Raw genomic sequence first — 23,093 nt, 5'->3', positions numbered from 1 at the left:
AGTCTGGCGAGGTGGGGCCACGGGTTGGCACATTCCCGGGATGGACCTGCTGCGTCTTCATCCATTGATTCGTCCATGGTTTTGTCTCTTATCTAAATCTGAGCATGGAGTTGACTTTGGCGGAAAGCTGAAGGTGATTGCTGATAGGCTGTCCCAATGAGTGGCGCCTGCACAATCCAATCACGTTTGAGGGTGAAACAACAAATCGAGGGTGTCCGAGAATTATTATTAATTTTTTTTATTTATTTTTTTAGAAGTAGTAACGGGTACTCACGGTTATGGATAGAAATGTAGTGGAGTAAAGAGTACAATATTTGCCTCTCAAATGTACTTGAGTAAAGTCATGAGTAGGCTACTCCCAAAAAATGATACTCGAGTAAAGTACAGATCCCTCAAATTTGTACTTAAGTACTGTACTCAGTAAATGTACTCCGTTACTGTCAGGCTCTGAATTCTGACTGTAATGCAGATTTCAGAGCAGAAATCATTCAGGGCAGAAAACAAACCCTGATACCAAACCGATCATGTGGTCCAAAGAGAACTGAAGAGTTTCAGCAAAAGAAAATCCCTGTAAAACCACTGGAACAAAGTACTTCAGAGTTACTCAACAGCAATCAGCAGTGCATTGACATTTTCACTCGTCTGTTTCTCGTACGTAGACACTCAAATACGCTCTCAGTCAGCCAAAGAGCTTCACAGAACGCTCACTCTTCCTCCTTACTGTACATAAAAAAGCTGTAAATATCCAGCCGCCACTGAATCATAGTTTTGTATTGCCTACAGTGTGTCCTCACACCATCTCACTCTTTATGACACAATCATGAGGGTTCTCAATTCTGGCCCAACTCAAAGTTTAGCTCCAACTCAAATCAAACACACCTGAACAAGCTAATTAATATCTTCAGGATTCCTAAAAAGCTACAGGCAGGTGAGTTGGATCAAGATGGAGCAAAACTAAGTGGACTTTGAGGGCCAGAATTGAGAACAAATGCTGTATCAAATACAAGAGAGTAGGTTAACCTGCTTCCAGACCGCCAAGTTCCAAATGGACTCCCACTTTCTGAAAGCTTTAGCCCTCCATTATATGTTTGACATGACATTATTTTAGACGTTCATAACATCGTAACTGGGGAGCACAGAAGATTGAGCGATTTGAAGGTCTGGGTATTGATACAGATTTAGAAACCATCCATACCACGTTCTTGAATTGATTCTGATTCAATTGGGTATATTTGAGGGGTTTGTTCTCTCTCTCCGCTAAAGGTGCAGTCACATTGCAGAAGATGCTCAACGAATCTTCACAGGCGAAATCCGGTTGTTTCAAAAGCAACCGGATTATTATTTCTGTAGAATGCAGGGCGAGCAGATTTGTACACGTTTTAATGCAGCCACTAAAAATAGGCATAGTGTAAACATTTTCTATTTGAAGTTTACGAATGGATGTCGGGATTATTCAAATTAAGAAAATCATGTATTACTGTACCCATTTCTATCGATTTGGGGTGCATGTCTATGAGGGTGCTTTGCAAAACTTTGCATTTTGTTTCAACTGCACGTAAAACGTTTTTAGGTGTAATATTAAAACATTTGCGAACAGTACATCCACAGTACAAAAGAAGGTGGGAGTGTATAAGATGAATGAGAATTGTTTTGCCTCCCTCTCGGTCTTAATTTTACACTGGCTGATGCTGAGCACTGTCACCTTCAACGCCACGGAAACCACTTGTCACCATGGCAACCTATGCCAGCATCAATGAGGTGCCCTGTGAATATTAACATGCAACCGGAACCGCTCCGGTGCAGATTAGAGACACAATACTATCAACAAATAATAAATCGCAACAAAAACAACCCAGACATTCCTCCTAACAGACATCCTCTAATGTAGTCCACAGACAACAAGTCTGCGGTTACATAATCATGCTGCAAATGTTTGAGATCACCACGGTTATAAAAAGTATGTGCCAATCACTGAGGAGTGTGCGAAAAAAAGCTATTGTTCGTCCAATTGTCCACGGAGATTCATTTTGATTTTGAGCCAGTATTGCTCAGAACAGTGCGCAGTCAAGATGAGAAGGAATGAGAGAGCTTGTCTGTTCACGATGCTGTATGTGACCTGAATCTGCAATGAAGACAAACGTGTCCAACACAAACCTCCTTTATCTGGTGGAAATGAAGCAGCCATTCACTTAGAGACATACACCAATGCATATGACAGGCAGAGACACTGTGTGCAAAGACACGTTAAAGGGATGGTTCAGCCGGAAATGAAAAGGATGTCATCATTTACTCACCCTCATGATGTTCCAAACCTGTATGGCTTACTTTCTTCAGAGGAACATAATAAAATAGGTTAGCCTGAATGTTACAGCCTCTATTCACTTTTAATTAATTTTTTTTCCATACAATAAATGAAAGTCAAGCTGTCATTCTGTTCTATGAAAAAAGTCATACAGGTTTGGAAAAACATGAGGGTCAGTGAATGATGACATAATGAATAATGTGGGACTACATTTGTAAAAACAAACAAAGGCAATTCTGTGACAGTATGTAATTAGGTGGCCTTGAAATCAGTTAATAAAGTCATCTTAATAATAATAATGTTTGCTAAAAACTTAAACGATATGAGATGATTGCGAATGCTAGCCTAGATGTTTGAATGACAAGCTCTGATGTGTTTAGAGTATGAAATCCTTCAGCATACTGTAACCAAGTGGACAGATATGTTTTGAGGGAAGCACCATTGTATGCCATATAAGTGTTATGCATTTTGAATATACTGTATATTTCGCGACTTCACAGATGATATGTAGTACTGCAGTGACATGGCTGGCTAACTTTCAGTTACTCAATCTAATACATTCAACACACTTATTAGCCAGGTTAGCAGTTGTACTGGATTACAGCGTGATTTCTCTTATCGGAAGCCTTTAACTGTCTCAAAAACACTGCTGCCTTTAACCGCTGGTATTTTAAAAACCAAATTAGGTCCCTTTCTGTCTAATAAGGGACGGCGGTGGACAGCGTGGTTAAGCGGCTGCTCGCGCGCGCCCACAGATTATTTACATATAAACTTACACTTCAAGAATACGGTCCCCCTTTGAGATTCCAGCTCGATCTGCCGCACCGCCCGGTAACACGGCGCTGACGTGCTGCAGCGGGGCGTAAAGTTCGCCGTTGATGCTTCTCAGCTGCCCTCCTTCGCTCACTTGACCGCGGACGTTGAAGCCGTAGCCCGAATCCGACTTGACGATGCGGACCAGCCGAGGGCCGGAGGTGACCGTGGTCGTTACGAGGCCGCCGGCGCACGTCGCCGAGCTCATGCCGGAGCCGTTGCGAGCCGCCGAGTGAAGCGTGGAAGGGGCAGCGGAGCGAGTGCTGTCTCCTTCGACAACATCTGCCATTTTTATTTGAAGAAATCCTGCCTCCACAGCGGGTACGGGCGCCGAAGTGCTACATGAGCTTATTGGCTGGCGGAGTGCGTCAGACTCCAGACGGGAAAGACTGACGCCAAACCGCCCCCATCACGAGACACTGCTGCATTTGCGTGCCTTGAAAGCTACTAATGTCACGTAACAACAAATCAGTGCACCAGGGGATTTGTAGTTTCATTTCACTGCATGTTTCACATAGATTACAGTTCTATTATTATTAATAATATATATATATATATATATATATATATATATATATATATATATATATATATATATATATATATATATATATATATTATGTAGACTATATAATAATATAATAATTATATTAAAAAAGTAAATTGTCAAATTTCCAATTAGTCAATAAAACCAAATGTATTCAGTGCTTTTCTTTTACGAAATAAAAAAGTATTGCACACTATATGCCAACAGTTCCTTTTTGAAAGAATTTCAGCCCTTTAATTCGATTTTCTTTTCTTTATTTCAATGTATTGCACTTTTAATCCATTTTTAAATAACGTTCAGATAAATGAAACATTTATGTTAATCTATTTAACCTGTTACTGGATCACGCCCTTGTTGAACTATATCTGGAAATGGAGTATCAGAACATGAATGCCTCGTAATAAAGTCACTTGGCAAATAGTGTTTAAACCATTTTTTACAGCCTATAGGTTTAAGTGTAAACAGTTGATAGCACACTTACATCACGGAGATGTCTATTTGATGTGCGTGTTTACATCTGGAAGACGTATTTTTTAGAGTGTTTGCTCATCTGCAATACATCTATAGGATGTTTCCTGTCAGATGTGAAATAGACGTTTAGAAAATGTCTTTAAAAAGTTTATGACTTAGACAATATGTAAAACTGACAGACCCCAAACTTTTAAAGAGCGATTGCATAAGGAAATATATTTTATTTATATGGAAAACTATGTATCATTTTTTATACACTTCTCAACTATACATTTATGCTGTGTTTTTGTGGAAATTTGGAAGGTTTTTTTTTACCTATTTACTGCACAATTACTTAACTAGGCCATAAATTGGCTCATGAAAAAATATTTTTTAAAGAATAAATCACTTAAATGACGATAATTAATTTTTTTTAATTTAAATTAAATTTTTTTGATTAAATCCAAATTGTTTTAGGACATTGCTCTATGTGTTAGGGATAGAATACTGCCATCTGCAGAAAGTGCAATGACCACATATTTCCAATAGAGGTCCATATAGGATCATATAGGACTTTTTCACTTCATTCTTCTTGCTGATTCAACTTCTCCTCACAACTTTATGATATATGTTTTGTGAATATATATTTAAACATTCTGAAATACATAAAAAATATATATTCCCTCAATATTCCGTGTCCCTCACTCACGTCACACACACACACACACACAAGAGAGGGAAAATGTGACTTGTAATGTTTCTGCAAATGTATGTATAATAATTTGCAAAAGCAGATAATTAAAAATATATCAGACAATGACAGCAAATTCTAACTTTGACAAAAATATATTTTTTTTATGTATTTCAGAATGTTTAAATATATATTCACAAAACATATATCATAAAGTTGTGAGGAGAAGTTGAATCAGCAAGAATGCTTGTTCCATGTTGCATTTGTGAAATTTATTCAGATTTATGCGTTTAGTTGATGTTTTGCCAATTTCTATAAAAATGCTCTCCGTTGCAGTCACATACACGTGTGTGTTTGTGTGTGTATGAGATTAAAAGTTCGTTCCACTTGTTTTTTATGCTCTATGAGACCAGACCGATTTAAATGTAATTTTTTTTAGATTTATGCCAGTTTTGTTTATTTTATTTGCCAATTTTTGTAAAAAATATTCTTTGTTGCAGTCACATACATTTTTGTGTGTGTGTGTGTGTGTGTGTGTGTGTGTGTGTGTGTGTGTGTGTGTGTGTGTGTGTGTGTGTGTGTGTGTGTGTGTGTGAGAGAGATGGAAAGTTTGTTCCAGTTTTTATTTATGCTCTAGGACCAGTCCTTGGTTTATATGTAGACATTTTCAGATTTACGGTATAATGGATTTACTTTTATTTTTTTGACAAACAAAATGAAAAAACTCATTTTTTTTTTCATTTTCCCATTCATTTTCAATGTGGGGTCATTTTGACCCCAAACACCTTAAACGGTAATTTTCTTTTTCACACCTTTAGAAAAACCAAATCAAGCTCAGTTTTTTTTTGTGCATGTTTAGATAGATTATTTAGGAAAAGTCACAGAGTTTCATGCCCCTGAGATGAAGGTAACACTTTTAAAAAATGAAGGAAAAGTCCAGTGGGGTCCCCTGGTACCCCAAACATTGATTACGTCTATTAGATGTTAGTAAACTGCAGATGCTTTCCAGATGAAGTTATGTTTAACAGACATCTTGCAGACGTATGTATGATCTATATGTTGGACAATAAATTTGGCTATAAAATTATGTTTATCTAAAAGGTGTGTTTTAAATTTGAGGTCCTGTGAGAATTTAGCCATCTTGACACCCACAATTTTTTCGTTCAAATGTCCCCTCACAAATTAACACATTCATGTCACAATATCAATTCTGTCTTTTTCATTACTAGGACAGAGCCTTTGGCTGTATCCGAAAAATCATACAATTATGAAGGTAATATGATGCCATAGTATGAGCAGGGTAAGATTTGTAAAGTTGTAAATGGCCTTTAAAGTGTAAGAAAAAAATATGTGTAGCATTTTACTGTTATATTGTATTTACTGTATGCATGTATTGTGAAACTGCAGACTGGCCGCTTGAGGCAGGCTGCAAAAGTGAGTCAAATCTGTATCTCCTCCATGTTAAAATCCCCAACTTTACAGCAGAAAAAAATATGTTTACAGCCTGAGCAAAAAGTGGTTTTGGTCTATATAGCTAATTTTGCCCTTCATGACAACTGTGAGGGGGGTGAATTTTTTGTACAACTCATCCGTTTAAATTATATTAAGCCTTAAAGTTCTGCATAATTAAGGGCGTGTTTATACTCCACGCGTCCGCACCTTAGACTGTAATAAAAATATGGACGTAGTGTCCGTAACGTCACCCGTAGGTTTCTGAAGAGCGTTTTTGAAGCCTAAAGTGGACGGAGGCCAACCGTCGCCATCTTGGTAGCACGTCATCTCTCGTCACTCCCGGATGCGATATTTTTTTTCACAGGATGGTAGGGGAAGACTCATGAATATTCATTAGGGAACTCATGCCTGATTGGTCTGATGACCTACCCCCTAACCCCGCCCCTAAACCTACCCCTCACTGGGGGTCTGATGACCTACCCCTAACCCCGCCCCTAAACCTACCAGTCACTGGGGTTAAGACCAATCAGGGATGAGTTCCCTAATGAATATTCATGAGTCTTCCGCTACCATCCTGTGAAAAAAAATATCGCCTCCCGGATAAAAGAAAATGGGCAAAGAGGAGGGACGTGGGTGGAGCTGAGGTGCTAATGCTATGCTACTGGCCTCACGCTAAATTGACAGCTGAATGTAGAAGTAAAGCCAATAGGTAAAGTTCATGTTTTTGCCCTTCAAAATACTATAATAATTAAAATACGTAACTAAAAGTGAGACTATGTGTATCGTGATGCATTCTTATTCTGCTAGTTAAAAATGTATTATCATGCAGTAACTTACAATATTGCTCTGAACTTGTGCGTTTGACAGTGATTCATGCGCATACATGTAAGTCAGCGTGGCATCGCACGTCAAGTTCGTAAAGAGCTTTATTCAGTTCAGTCGATTTAAAAATCTTATTTTGGCCGCCTCTCAATTATATTACCTCAGAAGTTACCGCGACGCGCTCGCCGGACTCCCTCCCTCGAGCCTCGCTCTCGCCTTTTCCGCCTCCCCTCACAGACGCGCAGCTGCCGCTCACGAGCCGCACTGCCGTCGTTTTCTGATGCAAACGCTAGCCGGAATGACTCCCTCGAGCGTCCATCTCTCCTTCTCCGCCCGCCCGCGCTGCCGCCGCCTCAGGGGACGAGGCGCTTGATATGGATGAGGACGCGCCGCTGACAGCTGTTCTAACCGCGGCTAGCTTTCTTTACGTTACAAGAAAGCTACCCCATCCCGCATGCGTCACCGGCGAAATGAGGAAGGAGTGTGCTAGTCCCGCCGAGGCCGGACTATCCCCCATTTCTCAAACATTTCTCAGCTCCTCTTAATTTGAGCGGCTGGTAATGTCAATATTGCAGCATGAGCCTGTTATATAACACGCACGACTGCAAACAAATGCCGTCACACAGAAACTGTGATGACGCTCTCTTTATCTACTCGCGCTAACCGAAGCTGATGTCATTTCCTCCCTGTGGCTCAGTGGCAAAACCCACAGCTTTTACGCCAGAGACCCTTGTTCGATCCCGGCTCTCGCAACGGATAAAAATTATGCGGCTCTCCTCGGCGAGCTGCCGTATTCAGATCCGGCTCACGCCGATGGTGTTTTTAGTGTAGAAAAGGTGCCCACACCTCAGTGTTCACCCCTACACACAAGCACAACACTTCCCGTGTCACTCACAGAGCCCACTCCCATAAAGCGGAAAATAGCCGCTCGAGTGTTAAACGTAGGAAATGTGTCCCCGAGTCGGTGCCCACGCCTACTTTCTGCCCGTTCTATCATACGGCCATTAAAACTCATATCAGTCAGAATATAAAAATAAGTCCTGTGCCCGCCCACGAGCGTTCACGCTTACTAACACACATCTCTCCCCAAGGGCTGCCCGCGCATTCCAGAGTAGTCACAAAACGCCACCCATCACAAGCGATCACGGCACCACATATAACTGTAAGTCTCGTACCTGCTCACGCTTACTTATGAACACTCTGCTCAAAACGCCGTGCGCGTCACAGAGTTATCATAAAACGATCCCCATCCAAGTCTCGTGCCCGCTCACAAGCGTTCACGCTTACTAATAAACACTTTGCCCAAAGCGCATTGCGCGCGTCTCAGGGCTATCATAAAACGCTCCCCATCCAAAGCGATCGGGACGTCAAAGTTATGTGTAAGTCTCGTGCCCGCACAAAAGCGCTCACGCTTACTAATAAACACTCTGCCCAAGGCTCCGCTCGCGCATCACAAAGTTATAAAGGGAGCTTCCCATCCACGGAAATCGGGACGCCTCTTATGTATCAGCCTGTCACGGCTGTCAGCGAGCTGCCGCTTGCAAGCACCGAGGGCGAGCGCACCGCGCCCACACCTCCGGTTCAGTTTCTCAACCCCGCAGAGCACGGCGATAAGAACCCGGAGGCCATTCGCCCCATAGCTACATATATAAAAAGCATGGGAAGCCATTCCAGGGGTTTCAGAATGGGTGCTGAGCACAATAAGGCACAGCTATTCGCTACAGTTTGCTCGCCATCCTCCGCGCTTTCAAGCACAGAACCGTGACAACTGTGAATGCTTAAAGTAACACGAACTTCAGTGCAGAAATAGCGAAGCTGCTGTGCAAAGGGGCCATAGAATTGGTACCGCCTTCTCTGAGCGAGTCAGGCTTCTATAGCCGTTACTTTCTCGTACCCAAGAAGGACGGAGCCCTCAGACCCATCTTAGATCTGAGATGTTTGAACAAAGTGCTTATGAAAAGACCGTTCAAAGCGCTTAAAACCAGAAAAATCCTCGCGCATGTTCGCCCGAGGGACTGGTTTATTTCTCTCGATCTGAAAGATGCCTATTTCCAGATTTAGATAATACCCCGTCACAGGCCATTCTTGAGATTCGCCTTCGATGGTCAGGTTTATCAATACTCCGTCCTGCCGTTCAGCCTGTCCCTGGCACCCTGTACATGTACGGAGTGCATGGACGCAGCTCTCGCCCCCTTGAGAAATCAGGGTTTGCTAATTATGAACTATCTGGACGACTGGCTGATTTTGGCACAGTCAGAGACAGAACTGCTATCTCACAGAACTGTGCTCCTCAGTCACATGGAGAGCTTGGGTCTCCAGTCAGCTGGACCAAGAGCTCATTACTACCCAGTCAGTCAATTTCCTTTCTAGGAATGGAACTGGACTCCGTGGCCATGACGGCTCGTTTATCGACACAGCGCGCGCGCCGTGTTCGACACCTAGCCGCGTCTTTCCAGAAGGGCAGCATCATTCCTCTGAAGACATTCCAGAGGATGCTGGGCTGTATGGCCTCAGCTGCAGCAGTGCTTCAGCTGGGCTTACTGCGCATGCGCCCGGTTCAACGCTGGCTCAATGCTCGTGCGTCTCACCGAGCTTGGGCTGCTGGCTGCGAACAAATCAGAATGATTCAGACCTGTATTACGGCTCTGCAGCCCTGGTTAACAGCCGACTGGTATCAGCGGGGTGTGATGATGGGAGCAGTCTCGTACCGAAAGGTTATCTCGACAGATGCGTCCAACTCAGGTTGGGGTGCGCTCTTCGAGGGCAGACCGGTCTTCAGCCTGTGGTCAGACCGGGAGAAGCTCCTTCACATAAACTGTCTGGAAGTGTTAGCAATCGAGAACGCGCTGAAGCGTTTCCTCCCGCTCATACAGGACCACCATGTTCTAGTCTGATCAGACAACATGTCAGTGGTTTCCTACATGAACCGTCAGGGCGGCGTCAGATCCAGGAACATCTGCGATCTGACAAAGCGCCTCCTCACGTGGTCTCAGCATCACCTGCGCTCGCTGAGAGCTGCACATGTGCCAGGCCACCTGAATGACGGCCCAGACAAACTATCCAGGGACAACGTTCCCCCAGGGGAATGGTGCCTGCACCCCCAAACAGTCCAGAAATTATGGCGCCTGTTCGGCAAAGTGGAAGTCGACCTATTTGCGTCAAAAGACAACGCTCACTGCCCAATGTTCTTTTCGAAGAACGAGAGAACCAGCCGCCCTCTGTATGCCTTTCCTCCGATCTCTCTGCTACCGCAGGTAATCAAGAGGATCAGGGAAACGTGCCACTCTGTGCTCCTCATGGCCCCGCGTTGGGAGAATCAGATTTGGTTCCCGGAGCTGACGCGGCTGTCACTGACAGCCCTGTGGCCGATCCGGTGAGAATGGATCTCTCACAAGCTCGTGGCTCGAACTGGCATCCCCATCCAGAGCACTGGTCTCTGCACGCATGGGTAATCAACGGGTACCCGTTGCCCTGCCAGAAGGATTGATGAACACGATCACACAGTCTAGAGCTCCCTCTACTAAAAAGCTTTACGCGTCTAAATGGTCAGTGTTCTCCAAATGGTGCACCGACAAAAACCTGGACCCACGGACGTGTGGGGTCCCCCCCCCCATCGGTTCCTATGTGGGATCTTTCGTTGGTCCTCGAGGCCCTTAAAGCTTTCCCGTTTGAACCACTAGATTTCGTGGAGTTAAAGTACCTATCACTCAAAACCATTTTCCTGACAGCCCTGTCATCAGTGAAACGTGTGGGGGACTTACGCGCGCTGTCCGTCAGCGCCATGTGTCTCGAGTTCGGGCCAAATGACTCAAAAGTCATCCTCAAGCCTAGACACGGCTATGTTCCTAAAGTGATTGGCACTCCCTTCAGAGCACAGGTCATTTCTCTATTGGCTCTGCCTTCATCCGATAACGAGAGCGACATAAATCTCCTCTGCCCAGTCAGGGCGCTGAGGGTTTACACTGCGCGCTCCGCCCCTTTCAGGCGCTCGGAGCAGCGTTTCGTTTCGTTTGGTGGGCGCACCAAGGGTCCGTTTGATTTGTTGTGTGTAAGTTAATACAGGCAGAAATGAATGATGTGATCTACTTACCATCACCAATTTAATTACTGTTCATTTTGTGACAATCTTCTATTACTATTAAATATTCTCTCTTGACTAATGTGTTGTCCCTTTCACCTACTCACTGTTCATTATGTTTTGGCTTTTTCAATGAATTTGTTTATCATTTCATGAGGAACATGGGCTGTTGTTACTGGTGTTGTAAAATTGTTCTGTGTATGAAAACGGGAGTTATCCCCAAAAGTTATTGGTAAATAGCCTATTTGACAGCGTCATGCTCAATGACGAAATTGTTTAATTATAAACCGATCCATAAGCATTATTTTGTTGTACATTATTAAACGCCCCGTTTTAGTTTAGGCTATAGAGATATTACAGAAACTACTATTTAGTTCCATTAACTGCTTTTGAATTGGAACAGGTATCGTTCAATTCTATGGCAGCTGTGTTGCGTTCAGTCCAAAATGGCGGAGTTGCTGCTCTGCACATGGGCGCGTTGGTTGCAATGGGACGTTCTATTGAGTTTCGCCTCTTGGTACTTTGCTTGAAAGGCGATTTAGGCATGTTTATATATAATAGATATAAGGATATAATGATATTTTCTTAAAATAATTGTTTAAGAAATAAAATTATACAAATGCAAACGGGGCAACAACAAAAAACCGTTTTAAACATTTTGAGTCCCCCCTCTCTTGCCTCACAGTGCTTTGGTCTACTGCCTCCGTCCCTTTTACCTCACCACCGACACACACACATTTACGGTGGCGGGAGAGATGAACTAAGTTTTTGAGTAGCCTTTGTGGAACTCCAGTAAGTCAATGTCTTATTCACTTTAATCGGATGAAGTAATTATTTTCTCTTTAATATAGATGATGCTGACTCATTAATAAATCATGTCAAAAAACAAAAATATGGTTGTGTACAGTGGACCAATGTACTTTTGTCACTGATGTAACGTTAGTCTGCTATGTAAGCGATTATAACGTTTAACGTTAACTTACCCTTGTTTAATATAGTCTGCGTTTACCTAGCTTGTTTAATACAGTATATCCCCACACACACCCACACCCATAGAGTTTACGCATAGGTCTACACTACGTGATGTAACGTCAGTCTTCTTCTTCTTCTTCTTCTTCTTCTTTCTTTTAATGGCGGTTGGCAAACAACTTTTAAGTGTGCATTACCGCCACCTTCTGATATGGAGTGTGGATCACAATAGCCTTTCCTCACTACCCTTAAATAAATATATAAATAAATACATACATCCATAATAAAACCAATAAATAACTTCATAAATATTTAATAACATTATTAATATTCATACATTATCATTATTATTAAATACAACTTTCTAAGACAACTCAACTCATATTCTTCTACTAAGCCCTGTTTTACTCAAAAACATAAATATCGCTCTATACCCTACATGTCCTGAATTCATTTGTAATAGTTCCTTCATTTCAAATCTAATTTTTTCTTTTCTAAACCAGTTTTTCAGCCTCATCCTTTCCTCCTTATACTTTTGACAATTTATAATAACATGTTCTACTGTTTCATTAATATTACAGACCTCACACATCCCGTTTTCATGTTTCCCTATTAATTTAAGCGTACTATTCAATCCAGTATGCCCAAATCTCATTCTTGAAATAATGTCCTCTTCCCTTTTATTCCTATTATTTTCTCTCATACCTCCTACCCTCTTTTGGATACTGTAATACATTCTTGCTTTTGTTTCTTTATTCCACTCCTCTTGCCACTTCTTTCTCATTTCTTCTTTGATTATGCTTTAACTTCCGCCTTACTATAGCTTATTACCATATCTATCTCTGTTCTTTTGGTTGCATTTTTGGCATATTTGTCTGCCATTTCATTTCCTTCTACTCCTATATGAGCTGGAATCCAGATGAATTTTATTACTACTCCTACTCTATTAACTCTATAAACAGCTTGGGCTATTTCCATCAAAATATCATGTCTTGCTTCGGATTGCATGTTCTTAATACTGGTTAACGCACTACTTGAATCTGACCCTATTAACACTTCCCTTGACCTACTATTTTCAACCCACTCAAGGGCTAAGAGAATGGCCAGCATTTCTCCTGTATACACTGACATTTTATCATTTACTCTCTTATTTAACATAACATTCACTTCTGGTATAATGAACGCAGCTCCTACTCTATTATCTTCTGTTTTTGATGCATCTGTATATATCTTAATAAACATAGAATAATTCTCCTCTATATATCTACTAACCTGACTCCTATCAATACTATTCTCTTTTTTCCACTCTAAAAGGTGCAAATCTACCTCTAACTCCCCTAATAGCCAAGGTGGAACATTAGATAATGGCACAGTTGGACTTACCGTCATATCTCCTATCCCTATCTCATCGACTGCATCCCTTATTATCCAACCAAAGCTCTTAATCTGTCGTCTTTCCCTTTCTTGACATGGTTGTAACACCTTCTGAGTCGGGTGACTTTCCTTATGCCCTTTTAAATTTGCCCAGTACGTTAATGCTATCTGATTTCTTCTAATCTCTAATGGCATCTCATTCATTTCTACTGGTAATGCCGCTACTGGGGTTGTTTTAAAAGCACCACAACAGAGTCTCAACGCCTGACTTTGAATAACATCCAACTTTTTCAGTAAAGTTTTTGAAGCAGACTGGTAAACTGTACATCCATAATCTATAACTGCCCTAATTAATCCAATATAAACTACTTTCAATGAAGTCCTATTTGCTCCCCACTCTCTACCTCTCAGACATCTTACTACATTCAATATTCTTTTACATTTTTCAACAACTTTCTCAATATGTATTTTCCAGATAAGTTTTTTGTCAAACCATATCCCGAGATATTTAAAACATTCCACTCTCTCTAGATTTTTATCATAAAGTTTAAGTTGAAACTGTTCTTGATTTTTCCTTTGAGAAAAACAGATTACTTTGGTCTTTGCCACTGAAAACCTAAAACCCCATTCCATTCCCCAACTCTCTACCTTCCCAATTGCCTCTTGCATCTTCCTCACTATATAATCTATATTTCTTCCCTTTTTCCACATAACACCGTCATCTGCGAATAAAGCAACCCTTATAGATCTATCAACTCTACTAAACACTTCATTTATCATAATTGAAAACAAAACTGGACTAACTATACTCCCTTGAGGAGTTCCATTTTCCACTAAATACTTTGTACTCAATTCTGTCCCTACTCTTACTGCGATCCACCTATCAGTTAAAAAATTTTTAATCCAACTATACATTCTCCCTTTTATTCCCAATTGATAACTCTTAATCAAAAGTCCTTGTTTCCACAACATATCGTACGCCTTCTCAACATCAAAAAATACAGATAATATACTTTCTTTATTAATTTGAGCTTTTCTAATTTCACTCTCTAAACATATAGCCGGATCTATTGTGCTTCGTCCCTTTCTAAACCCACTCTGGTAATCCTTTATCAATTCCTTTGTCTCCAAATAATACTTTAATCTTTCATTTATCATTTTTTCCATAATTTTCCCTACATGTGAAGTTAAAGCAATCGGTCTATAACTTTCTGCCAAACTCGGATCCTTACCTGGTTTACATATAGGTACGATAATTGATTCTTTCCACTGTTTTGGCAAACATCCTACTTCCCATACCTTATTATATAACTTTAATAACGTTTCTTTACTCTCATCATTTAAATTTTTTATCATACAATAACTTATTTGATCAATCCCTGGCGTTGTTCTTCCCGATTTTCTTAAGACATTATTCAACTCACCCATTGTAAACATCACATTTATGGTACTTTCATTTTCCCCACCATCCTGTATTACTTCAACATTATCTCTTATTGTTTTCTCCCTCTGCGTCTTTTCCCCATTACTCAAATTACTATTGCTATGTATTCTAACAAATGTCCTTGCCAGCAACTCTGCTTTCCCTTTGTTCTCTATTATTATTTTCTCACCTTCTTTCATTATAGGATATCCATACTCTCTTTTATTTCCTGACATTCTTTTAATCATACCCCATACTCTATCTAGTGGTGTACTTCTTGCTAGAGATTCACAATACTTCCCCCAAAAGTTTTTCTTAACTCTCTTTATTGTCTTCCTTACTACAGCCTGCTTCCTCTTATAATCAATTAAATTCTGAAAGTTATGTGTTCTTTTCAGGATTTTAAATGCTTTATTTCTCTCTTTAATTACCTTTGTGCATTCTTGTGTCCACCACGGAACAATTTTCTTTCTAATACTGCCTCCTCTTTTTGGTATCGACTCTTTTGCTGCACCTAAAATAATACTACTTATTTTTTCATTAAGATCTTCAACTCCCTGATTTATATAAACCTCCTTTAATTTTTCTTTGGACAATATTCTAAAATTGTTCCAATCTGCTTCCTCAAATTTCCACCTACTTACTCTTTCTTTCTTTTGCATATCCCTTTCTATTCCAATTTCTATATATATAGGATAATGATCACTCCCTAATAGTACTTTCCTTTTTCACTTCCCAACTACTTATCCCTCCCAAAGACTGGGACACCAACGTAAGATCTATTGCAGTCTCTATACCCTTACTTAAATTTATTCTTGTACCAGACCCATCATTTAGACATACTAATTCCTTTTCATCCAATATTTCTTCTAAAATTTCTCCATTCAAATCTTCTTTTTCACCCCACACCTTACTATGTGCATTAAAATCCCCGCACCAAATAATTTTTCCTCTCCACTCCTCCAGTATTGACTCTAGTTGCACTCTCTCTAGTTTCTTACATGGGTTATAAAAGTTAATCACTTTGATACTTTCTTTCTTATTCCATATTTCAACAACTATTACCTCTAATTCTTGTATTGTTTTTAACCTCCTATATACTATACCCTCTTTAATAAATATTGCACATCCCCCTCCAATTCCATTTCTTCTATCTTCACGTATGGTATTATATCCCTTAATAATGAAATCCAGATTAGTTTTGAGCCATGTTTCCTGAATGCAAATGATATCTGGTTTCTTTCCTAGTTTATCAATATATCCCTTAAACTCATATCCATTTGCTAACAAACTTCTAGCATTCCATTGAATTACCAACATTAAGTTATGCTTTGAGAAGCTGTATCTCCGTTCCCTTCTCCATGGTTAAGATCAGCATGTATCTTTTCCCATGACAAATCTCTCATGTTTAGGAATTTAGCTGCTGCCTTAACTATGATTTTTATCTTCTCTGTTTTTGTTTTTGCTTGTTCTGAACAATTTATGACATATGCTACAAAAAGCACTATCCTATCCATTGACATTCCTGTATTTTCCTGTTTTGACCCCGTTCCTTCTTTATTCGTACCAATGTCTTCTTTTTCTCTTTCATTATTATATATTTTCACAGCCTCTGCATATGTTACTTTCTGATTTGATTTTACTTTTTGAACCTCAACTGCCTTTTTTCGGATTTCACAGCCCCCATATGCTGCTGTGTGGTTCCCTCCACAATTACAACACTTTATTGTAACATTACTCCCACACTCTCCATATGCATGTTCTCCTCCACATCTACCACCTCTCTGTTTCCCTTTACATACATTTGCAGTATGTCCATACCGCTGACATTTATAACATCTTAATGGAGGAGGTACATATTCTCTGACGTTAAAGCTCATGTATCCTACCATCACTTTCATAGGAAGTACATCATCTTTAAACTGTAGCAGTACAGACTCACTATCTGTTTTTTCTCCATTTCTGAAAGCCTGCATTCGAGTGATTTCTGTGATCATTCCTCCTTTAATCACTTTCCTTAGTTCTTCCAGATTCTCTTCTACAGGAATTCCTGTTATCACTCCCTTAGTTCCTCTCTTCTCACCAATTATTTTTTTCTCCACTATTTCTTTCTTACAAACTGATTGCAGTTTCATAGTTTTATTTTTCTGCTCAATATTTTTGCATTTCACCAATAGGCTCCCATCACGCAACACTTTCGCCATTTCTATTTCCCCAATCGCTTTCTTCAATCCATTTGTAAGAGTGATCGGGCTAACTGATGTAATTTCATTCCCCTCTTTAAATTTAAGAATAATCTTAAACTCTTCCATCATTATCTTTTTCCTTACTTCTCGAATTTCTTCATCCTCTTCTAATGTTCTCTTCTTTGTCATCTGACTATTTCTATTTTCTTTTTTCCCTCCTCCTTTCCTACTAGTACTCTTTTCCCAACCCATCTGCATATCTTCATCCTCTGAACATCCACTATAGTTTGCCATTCTGATCCAGTCACAAATCAGATTATGCCATGAACCCGCAAACAAAACCAACAAAATAAACCTACAACAACTAAGTAAGAAACAAAACAAAAACTTTCCTATCCAGCAATGTCTCTGCTCCCGGTTCCTCACCCACGCTCTTTGCTGATTTCTCCCCAAACGTCAGTCTTGTAGATTAGACTCCACTTTATTCTGCTCTAAACAATGGGCGCCGCCATGACGACGACTACGGTTGCCTACTTCCGGTTCGTACTGTGTTAGCAGTGAGAGAATGAGTTCAGGCTCTACATGTGCTGTTGTTGGTTGTTTTAACAATTCAAAGAAGATAAAAAAACTTTTAGAAACTGGGTGCTTTGAGCATAACATAAAAAGGAGAGAATACCTATGTCCGGTTCGTATCAGCTACATTCAATACCAGAGAGTAGACATTTTTGGTTAGATGCGCTAAAACTGAAGCATCCAACGAAAAAGGTGTAATACGTTACCAGTAGGGATGGGCATTTCAAGCAAAAATAATATTCGAAGATCGCTGGGTATTATGCAATTAATATTCGAGAATCGCACCCCTCCATCACATCACGCACACATGCATAGGCTACACACCAGAGCACATGAGCAAAGCGGAGCAGTGTGACGCTTAAATATAAGTTAAACAAAAAACAACTAAACATACGTTTTATATTTAAGTTTCACCATATAATGTTTTTTTAAATTATTTAATCTATGTTGATTATATGAAAAGGGAACGCATAATGAGTCATGAAGATGCCCAATATATTGGAAAACATTTGGAATTGCTCAGACATGATTCTGACCACTTATCAAGTTTTGTTTTGTAGAAAGCATTTCTTTAAAGTGAATTTCGTTTACTATAAATTGTATCTTCATTTTTATCAATGTTTTATCAACAAATTGCCTGGAATAATAAATAAGAAGCACAGTAGATATGCAGGACACGGAGGCGCGGGCGCGTGAACTGGAGCGCGTCTTATTAATCAACGAAACTCAGCGTATAAGTTACTTGATGTGACCTGTGAGTCACATTCATGATAAGTATATCTATAGAAAGCTTGAAATGTGTACTTTTAAACAAAATAATTAAAAACGAGCAGAAATGGGCTGCTCTCTGCTTATGTAGCCTATAGGTTAATTCGTATGAATGCATTTCTCTCTATAGGCGCGTTCACTACTGCGAAGATGGCGAGTCAGTATCATCAAATTTATCTTTTCAGTCGACTTACAGAAAACACTAGTTATTAATAAACAATTCAAATGTTTAATGCATAATCATTACTTTTGCCGGGTTTTTTGTGGCAAGCTTATGCGTGCGTTGAGATGCAGAATAGGCAATATATTACTAAAACGCTCATTATGGTTTAGCATTCTCTTCCATATAGTATACATAACTTCCAACCCAACTTCAGTCGTGCACGGGCAGGGGCAGCCCTGCTTATTTCACATATTTTCTAACCAGCACATCACTGCGACGTTCTGAGCAAGCGGCGCTTAATCTTCATAAAGTTTCGAACCGGAAAATGACAACCGGCTTCCGGTTCAAACCCGCAATGAATCATGGGTAAATTCGCTAACCAGGAAAAAGGTGGATAGTCCGGGTGCGCATTTAGATTTGAACGCTTTCACTGTGATTTAGTCGGTTTATATCATTTAATATAGTTAATATAATATAATATCACACGAAGAGTGCCGTTTTCTCCAGATATCAGCATGATAACAAATGTGATTTTGATTTTATACAAGTTTAATAAACAAGAAGTTAATATTAAGTGATGTACATTTTAGACACCATATTACCAACGAAAATAGTTGAAAACTAACGTTAAGCCACAGCAATGAGAAACACACCGAGGTGTTTCCTTACTGAATGAATCAGCTTTTTGAACAATCAGTTGAATTTAAAGTATCTTTTCATGTTTTAAATCATTTCAAATATAAATATTTAACATTTTATTTTTAAAACGTCATAATATTATTTATGTCTGTGTAAAACATCTAAATACTACTTTAACCCTCATTTATCTTTGGGGTCTATGACCCCAATCGACTTTTCCGTAGTAAATAAAACATATGGTTCCCGTCATCTCAGTTGCATACAATTGTTTCACTTTTTCTACATTATCTATCTATACACACAATATACACTATACACTGGGCTTGATTCAGTTGTTCTAAAGGTATGTAAAAAATTTTACATTGCATTTTGGTGGCTTGATGAATGAAAAAGCTAACTAAATTGACCAAAAATTCTTCAGAACCATACATTTTATGAAAAAAAAATTATGGTTTTGAAGATTTTTTTTTGGTAAATTTAGTCAGCTTTTTCATTAGACCAGAAAGAAACTTTGAGAAGAAGGATAATGGAACGGTCTCCATGCTACATTAATAGTAGTAAGGCTTTCCTCGGTGTACACGTATCCTTGCAAGTAATTTTGCCTGTATTATTGCTGTCCCCTTCAAAAATTGCTCTTGAGAATTGTTATGTTTATTGTCCCCCCCCAACATTTTGATGAAATTTTCGCCCCTGCACAATCCTCTCTTGCACATGCAAATTTTATTTAGACCTACACTTTCTTATGTAGCCTACACCTTCACAAATACCCTGTGCATGCAATTATTACCTTCATATTTACTCCATATAGTAGGCGAAAAACTGTATAGCCTACCTCAACACTCCCGTTGTACCCGGGAGTGAGTCTCCCGTATTTCACACCCATCTCCGCCCGCCCCCCTCACGTTTAGCTATTTCTCTCTTGAAAGTGAAACTCCCGTAATTTGTATTGCCCAAACCTCGTTATATGAATAATCACATCAATATAAGGACTTTGGTAAAGTGAATCAAAGAACTTAAGAGAACTCAGAAAATTACTCACTGCTTTTGACTAAAGAACTTTTGTAACTTTAATAAGGATTAATCTATAATTTAAAATGTAGCAGAACAAACTGTTTGATAACCTTTTTCAATGTTTGTATATTTCCTTCTGTTAGACAAATATTTAAAATATACTGTCTTAATGTTGTTTGTACATTAATTTGGAGATGAACTGTGAAATTATTACATTATAAAATATAATAAAAAAGTATGTTTTTTTAATAGTGATTAATCGTTATAAATCACAGAAAAAATCTAGTTAGAGTGTTATTAATCTAGTTAATTTTTTTTATCTATTGACAGCAGCACTAATAGAAATAAATAAAAAAATTGAAAACGTTGTATTTATTTATGTTGATATCTGCGCAATTAATGTGTTTTTAGTCTGCCTCTGCCATCCAGCAACCCCACTCCGAGTCCCACCCATACAAGTCCCAACATAGAGATTATGTGATTTCGGACTCAGCCCTTGTGTAACCTTTGGTTTGTTTATTGAGGTGTTTGTAAGGCACTCTTCTTAAAAAAAACTGCAAAACACAATTACATCGAGTGAAAAAAAATGTGTCTAAAACATTTCAAGCACTGTGCATTATTCTTTGTAAATCAGTTTTGAAAACAATGTGGTGTTTCTACTTGGTTTATAATACACAAATAGTGTGTAACCTGAAATTAAAATTAATACAACTTTTGAATGTTATAACAACAAATTAATTATTTAAGATTAAAGTTCTTAACCTGAGATAAAGGTCATTCTAAATGACTCATAGTGCCAAAGTATCAGTTCAAAGATCCCTTATGTGGGCCACCACAAGATGGAGACATTTTTTCCTCGTGTGGTAGCCAACATAAGGGATGTTTGAAGAGAAAATTAATGTTTAGTAATATTTAATGTTTATTTGCAACTTGTCTGATCACTGAATTGGGAAACTTGTGCTAAAAAGCACCAAACGAAGTCTATAAATTACCCAGAAAAAAAGCCCCCAATATGTGTTGATGTAACGTGTAGGCCTATTGGACGTATTCAACACGTTTAATATACCGAATTACACAAAAATGTTTAAAGCTACATTTTCCTGCCGTTTTTGAGAATCGAACTGGCAACCTTAGGGTTACAAGTCTGACTACCAAGTCTACCATTAAGCCACGACTGCCCTGTATCCATAAGCTGGCCATATAGAATCTGTAAATGTTGGTGAATTTTAACATTGAACACGAAGTGACTGTCCATATGTGTGCATCTTCCCCTTTAATTTCCCGACTACAGCGTGTTAATCTTAATTTCCTGTTTTTGCAACTGCTCTTTCCTTTTTTGCATTGATTGTGTTTGCACGGGAGAGGTTTAATAAACTCTGCATTCAAATTTCTAAAATTTCCCTCTTATAATTATTCTTCTTATAAACCATATTTAGGCTATGACATTATTTTCCATGTATGTTTGATAATTTTTTTATGCTTACGCTTTAAGTTTAATTAATTTTCTGCATTGTGTTTGCATGGAAGAGAAATGTAAAGGGCGAAGGTAGACAAACATTGTACAAGACAATTTCTTTTTTATCTCATTATCAGAGTAAATGAAGGGTCAACCCTGTTGCCGTCCGCTTATTTTTTTAATCCAAAGAAAACGCACAAGGCAGACAAAGAACCAGTTACATTAAAGGTTGTATCAGTGATTTCAGGCCCAAAAATAAATGTCTAATCTTTCCTACAACCACCACTCTAAACCAAAATAAACAGTGTTCCAACCAATCACTGACAGGGGCGGGTGTTCCTCCGATTTCGCATCCAGCCGTGCACGAGCGCAAAACCTCACAACACCCGCCCCTGTCAGTGATTGGTTGGAACACTTTATTTTGGTTTAGAGTGGTGGTTGTACCCATTTGTTTTTGTGTGCAGATCTCAGAGCCTAGGCTGCCTACAGAGACGCGGTTTTTGGACGGCATGCTTATGGGGCGGGCAGCTAGCGGATCGTTAGGAAAGATTAGACATTTATTTTTGGGCCAGAAATCACTGATACAACCTTTAAAACACTCCATGGGAATTGTATATATATATATATATATATATATATATATATATATATATATATATATATATATGCTGTATATATAGTGTGCGTGTGTGTGTGTGTGTGTGTGTGTGTGTGTGTGTGTGTGTATATGCATCTCAGTGGTTAAAACTAATAATAAAACTTTGGTGTTTGCTTAATACAGTATGCAGGGAGATAAATTACAGTTGTTTTGTTTTGCCTTTCACCTCAGGTGTTTAAGACCAAATTAGATCCCTTTCTGTTCTAAAATGGGACGGTGGTGGAGGTGGAAAGTGCGGTTAAGCATCTGCTCACACTCAAAGCAATGGGGTGTGATTCAGGAATGATGCACAAAAACTGTTGGCCGGTTTCACAGACAAGGCTTAAGCTAGTACCAGACTAAAATGCATGTTTGAGCTGTCTGAACTGAAAGCAACTTACACTGACATATCTTAAAATATGTCAGTTGTTTTGTCTCAAGATGTACACCATGTTTTTTTTTCACATTTATAAAATTTACTTTAATGTCCTAATTGAACTAAGGCCTTATCCCGGCTTAATCTAAGCCCTGTCTGAAACCGGGCGTAGATGTTTCAGAAGTCTGATCTATGAACTTTTCATCTCATGACATCTACCAAAATATAGATCTATCTCACTATAATCAATCCATTTGAGGCCCCCTTTGGTGTGGTATGGTATTGTTTTCACATTTCCTAAATAATCAGTCCATATGTGTTACTGTAATTTTAGAGTGTACTTTGACAATTCATTGTAAGTAT

The 23,093-nt window shown here is 39.2% G+C and overlaps 1 protein-coding gene across 2 annotated transcripts in view; it reads right to left on the bottom strand.

Annotated features, from left to right (window-relative positions):
* Positions 1-3,539, bottom strand: part of snx27b (sorting nexin 27b) — a 33,704-nt gene extending 30,165 nt beyond the window's left edge. For both annotated transcript variants that reach the window (XM_077211115.1, XM_077211105.1), the window contains exon 1: positions 3,079-3,539. In XM_077211115.1, coding sequence (XP_077067230.1) covers positions 3,079-3,404 — 326 coding nt within the window. In that variant the 5' untranslated portion in view covers positions 3,405-3,539. The remainder of the gene's footprint in view (positions 1-3,078) is intronic.
* Positions 3,540-23,093: the final 19,554 nt, after the last annotated feature.

The sequence above is a fragment of the Siphateles boraxobius genome, unplaced genomic scaffold, assembly GCF_051911475.1.
Source record: "Siphateles boraxobius isolate OS27281-9 unplaced genomic scaffold, OSU_SipBor_1 12, whole genome shotgun sequence".
Classification (NCBI taxonomy): domain Eukaryota; kingdom Metazoa; phylum Chordata; class Actinopteri; order Cypriniformes; family Leuciscidae; genus Siphateles; species Siphateles boraxobius.
This window is presented reverse-complemented; position numbering and strand designations above follow the sequence as displayed.